Source organism: Pocillopora damicornis, chromosome 13 (genome assembly GCF_964200805.1).
Source record: "Pocillopora damicornis chromosome 13, jaPocDami1.2, whole genome shotgun sequence".
Taxonomy (NCBI): domain Eukaryota; kingdom Metazoa; phylum Cnidaria; class Anthozoa; order Scleractinia; family Pocilloporidae; genus Pocillopora; species Pocillopora damicornis.
In genome coordinates, this window is record NC_142682.1 from 17,196,408 (window position 1) to 17,208,646 (window position 12,239).

At 38.0% G+C, this 12,239-nt stretch overlaps 1 protein-coding gene and 1 long non-coding RNA gene across 2 annotated transcripts; both read right to left on the minus strand.

Moving 5' to 3' along the window:
• Window positions 1–996: 996 nt before the first annotated feature.
• On the minus strand, window positions 997–4,892 carry LOC113681076 (uncharacterized). Its single transcript, XR_016182435.1, has 4 exons — window positions 2,983–4,892; window positions 2,682–2,899; window positions 2,269–2,337; window positions 997–1,894 (listed from the first exon to the last, which is right to left on the minus strand). It is a non-coding gene; the product is annotated as an uncharacterized LOC113681076 (long non-coding RNA).
• Window positions 4,893–8,988: 4,096 nt separating this feature from the next.
• On the minus strand, window positions 8,989–11,771 carry LOC113681113 (kelch-like protein 28). Its single transcript, XM_027198185.2, has one exon. The coding sequence runs from the start codon at window positions 11,407–11,409 to the stop codon at window positions 9,697–9,699; it is 1,713 nt and encodes a 570-aa protein (XP_027053986.2). The 5' UTR covers window positions 11,410–11,771; the 3' UTR covers window positions 8,989–9,696.
• Between the last annotated feature and the right edge of the window lie 468 nt (window positions 11,772–12,239).

Genomic DNA, 12,239 nt, shown 5'->3' on the forward strand with positions numbered 1-12,239 from the left:
GATGATGATAATGACAATCATAAGGAGATCTAGATCACGACGATGACGAAAACGTTAACGATGATGATGGTGAAGACCATGACAATTATATTTCAACAATATTTTGGCAAACTCTTTTAGGTTTAACCAGAATATATGAGTGACAGATTCGGTAAAGGAGTTATCCATTTGAAAAGTGTTTTCAGTAATGCTTAAACATTTGTGATTTGCGATGTGATGCTTTAAAAACCCTCACACCCTAACATTAGTATACATATTCTCCAAAGTGTTCTCTAGACATTTGCTAAGGTGCTGACAAGGAGAATTTGTTTAACACTAAGAGCCTCTTTAGTTGTTGATCATTTCATTTATTCTCCTGACCTTAACGTCTGATTTAGGGGTGGTATTGTGGGCAGAAATTAGATGCAAAGTTTGGGCCAAAGGGCCAGCAACATATATTTTTTAATGGAAGTTTAATGTTAAGCCGGCTGTACCACTGTGATGTTAGTCGATCCCCAGACCTTATAGCTGCGAAAAATCTCGTATTTCTGTTGTTACCTTCATCTTTTTCTTACCCGAAAAAGAACAAAAGAGTCGACCAACATACTTCTTAACAGAGATGAGGATTAAAAGTAACGATCCAACCTTATCTCACACGCGTGTAATACGCGCGTATTTCGTGCGCACGAAACACCGTTCATCCGCTAAATTGTGCACCTTTCTCTCTTAGGTTAAATTTTATAAACCTTCTGAGAAATCCCCGAGACTATTTTCAACAATTTTTCAACAGTAACGCCTAATTACGTGGAAGACATTTAACATCTCGAGGATCTATCTAAAAGGAGGAGAAAAACTGTTCCTTGTTTGGCACTAGTAAAAAACGTGGCAAGCGAAGCCATTTTGGCCTGTTCCAAGCAAAGAAAGGGCGTGCCTTAGTGTAGTTTCTTTTTAATTAATTTTTGTTACCCTGCCGGGGCTGAATAAATGCACTGGGAAAAAATGATCTCTCCATGTGACTAGATTTCTCCTTTTTATTTCATCTCCAAACAAACTCTGCTTATCTTATCTCCAGACAAATTGTTCTTCGGCCTTGAGTAAGTTGGGGCTGAAATCTTAATTCATTTATTCAGCTAAATATTGTGATCATTTGCCTTGATTATCAGTTAAGAGATGCTCAAAACTTCAGATTCGATTTGGTAGATTAGATTTGTCAGCTCTCTGAAACTGCAAATAAGATAATTTTTAAAATTGCTGCCCGATATAGTCAGTTAACTGATAAATGTTACTGCGGAGTTCACGCAAATAAGAATCGGGCGTTCTTCACTTTCTTGACTCCGTAACAAGTCATAAATATATGCACACGCACACACACACATATATAGAATTACTTATAGATATATTAGAATTACTTTTTACACTGTTACCAGACGACATACTTTGTTTTTCAATTTACTATTGATGAAAGTTATTGTCAAGGAAAAGATTAAGAGTAGAAAGTTTAAGAGGAAACTTCAAAGCGAGAGAGAATTGTCTTTGAGTTTGCATTTGTAACAAATAAGTAATATGATTTTCGTATTTCTTGGCAGTGTCATTTTCTTTGGAAAAAAAAACAACACGTAGAATATATCTTTACATTTTTCAGTTTTGGGCTGCGAAACTTGAGCCTTTTGTTTTTTAATGAATAGACTTGTTTAAAACACTATGTTTTGTGCTGCGAGAAATAGCTACATGTGTTTTTATGACGCATCTTCATGTGATTATCATTAAAATCTCAATATCACTTGAAAAGAACTGATATAACACAAAACAAGAGGTGGCGACACACTGTTAAATTGCTGTATTCATCTCAGTCGGCAGCCCTGTTTCACTGAGAAAATTCACAGACTTTTGTTTCGGCTTTGTGACCCTCGGCAATCTGAAGGAATAAATATCAGCGTTTTTTAAGCCCACCTTATCATTAGAACAAAGTGAATTATATTGCTTACAGATGCAAATCTGAGAGAGAAAAAACAGTCAAAAGACACATGAAGAAATCTCTGGCGAAACAGCGGGAAAGGGGCTATAATGTAAAGTGTTTAGAGACGCATTTCAGAGCTTTGTTTCATGTAAGGCTTCTTAATTCAGGCATTCTTAGCTGGAATAAAAAAAAAAGAGAGAATTCATTTTAAAGAAGTAGCTTTGAATATCTGTTTATTCCATCTTTCTGGATCTAGTATCATTCGTAAATTTAACAGGATTTTAATAAAATACCAGGAATCAGTCACTCGTAAAATGGGTGAAAGTTCTTACTAGTTCCTTCTATGTAACACGAATTTTCACTTCCAACAGGCTGTTTTGGTCGGTAGAGCCTTCACTAACCTACAGAAAAAACGATTGAAAAACGATTTGAAAGGAAGTTGATATTGCAGAATTGAAAATAATGTCACTGGCTTTATTTTCTTTGTTTTGTCCTTTAAGAAAGAAATAGCGCCTTAAATAAAAGAAGAACAGATGTTGACGATATCACCCGAAATGAAAAATATACATCAAAAACGGCTTGAACAATTAAACGGCCTAATATTGGGGGAAATAGGTTTTTAGAAATCCCAAAATGAATAAGCGAGCGATATTTCCTTCCTATAAATTAAAGAAATTGCTTTTGCAAACTACACTTACATGAGCTCTTACGGATTCATGGCGTCAGAAATATGATTCGACCATACCTTCTGAATTTCTTTGTAAAGTAGTGAGGTTGTCGTTTATGACTGCGTCCGACCATAATCAATGACGTGGAATAAAATGGTGTTTATTCTCTTAACAGTAGGAAATCCGATCTCCTTTACCGCGAGTTAGAGAAAAGAAAGCGATTTCTATGAGAATTTTTTGTCGGACACCGCCATGCTTAATTTTCAGTGATTCCCGCAGGCGAGATATAAATACGCTGTAGAAAGAAAAGCCATCGTAATTAGGCTAAGAGGACTCAGGAAATTGCACATATGTTACGGCCAATTTGGAACACATTACCTGACAGAGCCCTAATGTATGGCTGATTTGTCTCATGATCCTAAAATCTCTTCGACAAACAATTTGTCGTTATCAATTTTTTTTAAAAAAAATCGAAATTCAATAAATTTTTTATTTCGAAGATCGATTTAAAAACACATCCAAATCTTTTTCACTTGGCTTATGACTTTATCTGTTCATTCATCTGTTGTAAGAGGGATTCATCTTTTGAATAACAAAATAAACAACAATTCTGTTCAATTTTGATTTTTTACGTGTTAAAAGTCGAATAAAGTTCGTCCAGTTGACTCCTAAACTGTACGGAAACCGCAGTGCATTTCTAGTCGCGTATATATTTTTAAATTATCATTTCTTCTCAAGATAATAATTATGCTCTAAAAGCTACTTAAAAAAACCTGACATTCATACACCCTATTAGAATCAATTTTACCGAAACCGCGCTAAAATCTTCTTTAAATTCTTTCACCATGTCTGCGACGCAGTCTCATATATCTATCATTTGTGTAAATGAAAAAACAAAGTTTTATCTGTTAGTCCGACATGGATAATTCTAGGATTGCTTTCAAATTGATATTTCCATATCCATATGAAATGACCGCTAATTATCATTAGAAAATGCCAAATAGCTCCGACAACTTTTGTTCAATTTCAAAACCGTGTAATGCAGATTAGGTGTTCGCTTTCTACCATAAGAAACCTTTCATCTTTGCAAAGAATCGACTTCAGGAAGCCAAGTTTCTCCACTGTTAGCAATCTTCGGCCGAGGCACGAACCTTTTTCTGGCCTTTTGTTTTCAAAGACTCAACAAAGGTTGTAAACAACATTAAGTTTATTAAACAGTACGCCAATAAAACGAGGACACACATCCAGGTGAAACTCTACGCCCAAACATTACCTGGGTAGTAATAAAAGGTTGTTAAGAGAAAGACAACCCCAGTGCCATTTTGTTCTTGTTGGGAAAAAACGTTCTTTGAAGAGATCCAACTTTAGTCTTGCTCTCATGGAAATTTTAGTACGCTTTTGTTGTTATTCAAGGCTCTCTTAAACTCTCAAGGATTTCAAACAAAGGTTTTTACAAATTATATACAAATTTTGTGAAACGACTTCGAAGAACCCAGGTGTTCCACAAATGGTGCAGATTTCAGAGAAACTCCGCGCGATTCGCACTCTTGAAATACACATGTTACTGTCTTGTCGAAAGGCACTTTGTCCAAAATAAACTCCTAACGACGTCTTAATTAAGTTATATCACTTTACGTCCACGACAGATCACTGGAATCATTGTTGTCTGACAAACCTGTAAACAAATGAACAAAAGTGCACGCTGAATTAGCTGTTATTTTGAGTCAACTATTCTTTTTCAAGCTATGATTCGCGCGGAGGCTCACAACAGCCGGCGTAAGTCGAGTATTCAGGAGAATAGCTTCAATCAAACCACCCCGGACAATCTTTTTTTAAAACTTTTGTAAGGTTAGATCTACAGTCCTCACTAAATCTGGAACTTTTTGAATTAACTCTTTAAGAGCATGAGTTTAAAAACGCCCGGGGTTTATGAATATTCAAAAAGCGTAGAATTTCTTGACGTTGTTTCCTGTCGGGTTTAACTAAAATGAAGACCACTCACAAAATAACAAAATAACCGACAAATATGAACGCTCTTAGGCCTCGACCATACTACCTCTGAAAATTTCGATAACGGATAACGCCACTTTCAAATTAAACCGGTGATGTTTGAAAAGAATTTGTGAGAGTAAAGCTCTGAGGCTCTTGAAATCGCCCAGGGTAAACATGGAAATGCTGATTCAAATCGAGCGGAGTTTCTTAGCATGAGCCTTCCTCTGATCTCCTTTCTTGATGGAGGGGAAAGGGGAACTATTATCAATACTGAGGCAACCAAGAAAATAGACCGACTAGCTCAAGTCAAAAACTGCGCCCTATCAAGAAAATGCTGATTCATGCTGATATTTCTAAAACCTTATCTCAAAATTTGACAATTATCATTTGTATACAAGCGCGATATTCATGATAGGTAGAGGCACGAGAGGGCAGAGGAGGGGAAGAGTTGATGAAAATCAACATTACTACACGGGTGGTGCCGTAAATTTAAGATTATGTTTTGGTTGTAACAGAGTCTTTTTCCAGTATCGAGGAATTAAGCAAAATTTTCGATGCAATCTATCGACATTGTGGCACTGGTGCTATTTTTCCGGTAGCCGAGTTTGGACAATTTTCCATAAGAAGTGTGCGTTTTTTTAACACGTGGTAAGTTTGAAGGGTACAAGGGAGGGGTAGGAGCAAAAATGGGGTAAGAGCAAAAATGGGGTACGAGCAAAAATGTCTAAATCGAGCATTAGTGCCTAAAATCGAACACTAGTGTCTAACATCGAACATTAGTATCTCAAATCGAACAACAGTGTCAAAAAACGAACGCTACCGTCTAAAATCGAATACTAGTGTCTAAAATCAAACACTAGTGTCAAACATCGAACACTAGTGTCTAAGATCGAATATTAGGGTCTCAAATCGAACACCAGTGTCAAAAATGGAACATCAGTGTCTAAAATGGAACATTAGTGTCTAAAATAGAACATTAGTTTCTAAAATGGAACATTAGTGTCTAAGACCAAACACTAGTGTCTAAAATGGAACATTAGTACCTAAAATGGAACATTAGCGTCTAAAATGGAACACAAGCGTCTAAAATGGAACACTAGCAGCTAAAACGGAACATTAGTATCTAAAATCGAACACCAGTGTCTAAAATTAAACACTAGTGTCCAAAATCAAACACTAGTGTCTAAGATCGAACATAAGTGTATCAAATCGAACACCAGTGTCATAAATCGAACATGGAATCTAAATCTAAATTGGAACATTAGTGTCCAAAACCAAACACTAGTGTCTAAAATGGAACGTTAGTGTCTAAAATGGAACGTTAGTGTCTAAAATGGAACGTTAGTGTCTAAAATGAAACATAAGTGTCTAAAATGGAACGTTAGTGTCTAAAATGGAACATTAGTGTCCAAAACCAAACACTAGTGTCTAAAATCGAACACTAGCGTCTAAAATGGAACATTAGTGTCTAAAATGAAACATTAGAGTCTAAAACCAAACTCTAGAGTCTAAAATCGAACACTAGTGTCTAAGAGGAACATTAGTGTCTAAAACCAAACTCTAGTGTCTAAAATGGAACACTAGTGTCTAAAATGGAACACTAGTGTCTAAAATGGAACATTAGTGTCTAGAATGGAACACTAGTCTCTCAAATCGAACACTAATGTCTAAAATCGAACACCAGTGTCTAAAATTAAACACTAGTGTCCAAAATCAAACATTAGTGTCTAAGATCGAACGTTAGTGCCTCAAATCGAACAACAGTGTCTAAAATCGAACACTGATGTATAAAGTCGAACGTTAGCGTCTCAAATCGAACACTAGCGGCTAAAATCGAACACTAGTGTCTAAAATGGAACATTAGTGTCTAAAATAGAACATTCGTGTCTAAAATAGAACATTAGTGTCTAAAATGGAACGTTAGTGTTTAAAATGAAACTTTAGTGTCCAAAATCAAACACTAGAGTCTAAAATCGAACACCAGTGTCTAAAATTAAACACTAGTGTCTAAACCAAACACTAGTGTCTAAAATCGAACACCAGTGTCTAAAATTAAACACTAGTGTCTAAAACCAAACACTAGTGTCTAAAATCGAACACCAGTGTCTAAAATTAAACACTAGTGTTTAAAATCAAACACTAGCGTCTAAAAGGAACATTAGTGTCTAAAATGGAACTTTAGTGTCTAAAACCAAACACTAGTGACTAAAATCGAACACCAGTGTCTAAAATTAAACACTAGTGTCTAAAATCAAACACTAGCGTCTAAAAGGAACATTACTGTCTAAAATGGAACTTTAGAGTCCAAAACCAAACACTAGTGTCTAAAACCAAACACTAGTGTCTAAAATCGAACACCAGTGTCTAAAATCGAACACCAGTGTCTAAAATTAAACACTAGTGTCTAAAACCAAACACTAGTGTCTAAAATCGAACACCAGTGTCTAAAATTAAACACTAGTGTCTAAAACCAAACAACAGTGTCTAAAATCGAACACCAGTGTCTAAAATTAAACACTAGTGTCTAAAATCAAACACTAGCGTCTAAAAGGAACATTAGTGTCTAAAATGGAACTTTAGTTTCTAAAACCAAACACTTGTGTCTAAAATCGAACACCAGTGTCCAAAATCAAACACTAGTGTCTAAGAACGTTAGTGTCTCAAATCGGACAACAGTGTCTAAAATCGAACACTGGTGTCCAAAATCGAATACTAGTGTCTCAGATCGAACACTAGTGCCTAAAATCGAACTCTAGTGTGTAAAATCGAACACTAGTCTGTAAAATCGAACACTAGTCTGTAAAATCGAACACGTGTGTCTAAAATTGAACACTAGTGTCCAAAATCAAACACAAGAGTCTAAAATCGAACATAAGTGTCTAAAATCGAACACCAGTGTCTCAAACCAAACACAAGTGTCTAAAATCGAACACTAGTGTATCAAATCAAACACAAGAGTCTAAAATCGAACACTAGTGTCTCAAATCAAACACAAGTGTCTAAGATCGAACGTTAGTGTCTCAAATCGAACAATACTGTCTAAAATTGAACACTAGTGTCCAAAATCAAACACCAGTGTCTAAAATCGAACATAAGTGTCTAAAATCAAACACAAGTGTCTAAAATTAAACACTAGTTTCTCAAATCAAACACAAGTGTCTCAAATCGAACTCTAGTGTCTAAAATCGAACTCTAGTGTCTAAAATCGAACTCTAGTGTCTAAAATCGAACTCTAGTGTCTAAAATCGAACTCTAGTGTCTAAAATCGAACTCTAGTGTCTAAAATCGAACTCTAGTGTCTAAAATCGAACACTGATGTGTGAAATCGAACACTAGTGTTTAAAATCGAACACTAGAGTCTAGAATCGAACACTGGTGTCGAAAATCGAATACTAGAGTCTCAAATCGAACACGTGTGTCTAAAATCAAACACCAGTGGCCAAAATCGGACACTAGTGTCTAAGATCGGACACTTGGGTCTTAAATTGGACGCTGGTGTCCAAAATGTGAAGCTAGTGTGTTAAATAGGACACCAACACCAGCACTTGTGTCAAGAATTAAATAGTTGTCTAGAATGGTACACTAGTGCCTAAAATTGAAAACAAGTATCCAAAATCGGACATTAGTGTCTAAAGGTTCACACTTATGCTCAGAATTGGACATTAAGTGTCTGAAATCGGATTCTAGTGCCTAAAATTGAATTGAATACTGTATCTAAGATTGCACAACAGTGCTTAAATCGGGTGGTAGAGTCTAAAATCGGACACTGTGTCTAAGATCGGACACTGGTGTCTTAAATCGCACGCTAGTGTCTAACACTGGACACTAGTGTTCAAAATCGGATACTTGTGAACAAAATCAGACACCATTGTCTAAAATGTCGAAAATGGGAGACTAGTATCGAAAATCGCACATTAGTGTCTGAAATCGGACACTTAATTTTAAAATCGTATGTTTGTGTCTAAAATCGAACACTAACGTCCAAAATCGGTTACTAATGTCCAAAATCGGACACTCGTGTCTGTAGTCGGACACTTGTTTCGAAAATCAGACATTAGTGTCTGTAATTGGACATAAGTATCCAAAATCAGACAATAGCGTATAAAATCTAACACTACTACTTTAATATTGGACACTAATGCCTAAAATCGGACATAGGTCAGCAAAAACCCAACAACAGTTTCCAAAATCAAACACTATTGTTCGAAATAGGACATTAGGGGCTAAAATCTGACACCAGTCTCAAAAATCGGACACTAGTGTTCGAAATTGCACACTAATGTCTATAAAAGGACATTAGTGTCCAAAATCGGACACTTTTCACCAGCATCTCCACGTTCCGTTAACAGTCGCGCTTCGTCAACGACCGTGAGAAATACATCCATTGCTTAGTTATTGTGCATGATGAATTGTATTTAAATACATCGCTATCAGTTACCCTTTATGTTACAATCTCCCCTTTGAGTCGATAAATTCGAGTCACGACCAAATTCGTTTCCTTGAGCAAAAAAGAGTTTCGGAGCCCCCCTTAAAATCTAAGAATGCTGCTAGCCTGGTTCAAGTGACGCTTAATACAATTTAAGGAGCTATTTCTTGATTACAAGATCTCATTAGTAATTCTCCTTATCGTCTGCCAAATGATTCTCATTATGTCAGTTTGGAGAATTCGGTGTCGGATCAATTAGTAATTCCATAATTGATATTTTTCTTCATTCTCATAACTTGTCTGCATGATATTGTACAGATATAGTAAGGAGAAATTCTGTCTTGGTCACTCATGGGAGTTAAAGGGTTAAGAACCCTAATTCTTATACGACAAAAGAGACTCGGAATAGTCCAACTTGAAATTACAAGTTAAAATCGGAGTGGGACTGGATTTTAGGCAAAAAATTGACGAGAATTGCTATTTGGAAATTGCTTGTCCAACTTTTGTTTATCTTCACTTGAACCAATCTCCGTTTAAAGTCCATCAAATTAGTCATTCCTTGGTTTGCTCCATTTCGAGGGTAAAGTTTTCTAGTTTTTCCAGTATATTCCATTCCTGTGTCTTGTTTCAGGAGGTCGATATAATAATCGTGTGTTACGATGTCTTCAATTTGATTAGTTGAGTTCGAAAAGATCTTTGGCCACACGAAGCACGCCACACTGTACCCAAGATCTTTTACAGGGCATCCTCGCGATTGCTTCCCAGCTTCGCTTCCTGTCGTCGTAACATTCAACACTGTCCAGACTGCCCGAGTTATTACAGCCTCCAAACAAGTAAATCCGGTATCCAAGTCTTGTTACTCCGGCCGCTTGTCGAGAGACAGAAATATTTGGTAGCGAGGCCCATTCCTCCGTGGAAGGATCTAACGCTTCGCACGAGGACAGATACGCGCCGCTGGAGGACTGGCCACCAATTACAAATATTTTGCCGTTCATCTCCACTGCGCACGCGAAATACCGCGCGACTTGCATGGGCGTGACGTCACTCCATACCTTCTTTCGCGGGTCGTATCGTTCAACTGTACGCAGAAACTCGTTCCTGTCGCTCAAACCGCCGATTGCGTATACGAGACCGTCACAGGCTGCTGAGCAGAGACCAGCACGTTTGACAGACATGGACGTCTCAATAAACCACTTGTTGATATCGGCATCGTAGCGCATGACTTGTTTGGTGGAACCGCCACCGTTTGGTATTCTTCCTCCAATGATAAAGATGTGATCACCGCACGTGACAGCGGTTGCTGCGCAGCGCATCTGAGGCATGTTTGCCACCGCTATCCAGGAGTTAGTGTGCGCATTATACTGTTCGACCGACTGGCCGTTCTCAGTCTGTGTGCTGCCAAACGCATAAAGAACATTGTCGTGAACAGCCGTACAGTGTTCGTCGCGCGCCTTCAACATGTCTGCAAAAGGCAGCCATTTTTTCTTTGCCGGAGAATAACAGGTCGCCTCTTTGCACAAATTCCCACCGCACACTGTGATGACATCCAAATATCTTTTGAGATTATTTCGAGCACATTCGCGATCGTCATACTCGTGGAGAATAAACGCGTTCAGAGCTTTCACCACAAGCTTTGTGCAATAAAAACTCTCGCTGACCAGCTCTTCTTTTTCCACTTGATTAATCAAGTAATGCCTCGATAACGAAGACAAGCGAATTTTGCTGAATAATTCGTCGAAATACTCTTTCCGAGTTTCCAAATCGTGCTTCACCCACTTGATCAGCGTCTCATACACATCTTCCTCGCGCGAAACTTCGAGATCGTCGCGCGCGATTATTTCGATGTAAACTCTGTACTCCACCGATTTGAAAGCTTCTGTATCACAGGCATCGTTAAAGTGTTTCACAATGTAGCGCGTGGCAGAGCTTTTCAGAGAATCGCAGCTGTATTTCTCAGCAAAATCTCTCAAGGTAAAACATTTTGATGGAGAAAGCAGACCTTCTAAAAACTCGCACCCAATATCTTTGAGGCTCTGAATGAGCAGATAATCGGCCGCTGCCACGAGGCTCTCTGCGTTTTCTTCGTCAAGAGTCACATTGCCAGTGTATAAATAACCAAGGAGAGGTTCCACGACAGAGGCTTGCAACTGGTCAAGTCTGCACTCCATTAGATCTTTTTCCTTCATGTCATTGGTGAATAAACCTCGGAAATACGGGCTGCTGGCGGCGAGAATACTGCGATGAGCGAGAAAACTTTGATCTCCCACAAGAAGTCGAACATCGCAAAGGACTCCTTCTTTTCGCAGCTCGTTTGTCGTTGTTAAGAGCACGTCCCTATATTTCTCGTTTGATATAGCTTGGGTCTTTTTTTTACTTTGATCAGCCATTTTAAAGCAGGAACGAGCACACACACCAATTAATAACTATTCTTGTTTGTACACGATGTATTGTGCATAATTTATGCTAATTTTCAGTCTGATCACTACCACTTTTTGCATATTAAACTGGTGAACGAGTGCGGTCGTCTGGAGGCCATCACAATAACGTATGGGCTCCTGGGGTCGTTCAATTGATTGTAATTTGAATAATTAGTCTTATCTATACATTGCTTGTTTCAGTCTTTCCAAACAGGGAAATAACACCCAACAATAAGTTACAACCTTTAATAGAAATCATAAGTTTTCACTTCGAAGAAATAAGAATAAGTTAAATTATTAGCGGAGCTCGCAGAGCGTAGCCCCATAATTATAAAAAATAATAGTAACCCATCAAGCCGAAAAAATTTGGATGTACGACCGTTCGACCGTACGACTGTACAAGGTGCTACTTTTAACATGCATGGCGAACTGTACCGCGGGCACACCAACGCCATGGCTTTGTCCAGTAGTCCAGTGGTCAGTGCACTGGGCTCCGAGTCGGACGACTCGGGTTCTGGTCCTGGCCGGGTCAAGGCGTTGTGCCCTTGAGACGTGCGGGAAAAAAAAATGCGAGCTTCGCTTTTAGGCTTGGCTAAATCTCTATATTAGCCCTGAATTAGCGATAAGTGCCTTTCGAATATCCGCCTCTGGGGAACAGGTTTAACCCTTTAACTCTCAGAAGTGATTAACACGAAACGTCTCCCTATAATATCCATAAAATATTCAGCAAACAGGTGATGAAAATATTCAAACTCATAAGGTAGAAGATGCTATCTTGATCTAGCACCAAGTTCTCATGA

What these genes read in the sequence shown, in the direction of transcription:
- LOC113681113 (XM_027198185.2), bottom strand. Translation starts at nt 11,409, where the DNA reads ATGGCTGATCAAAGTAAAAAAAAGACCCAAGCTATATCAAACGAGAAA.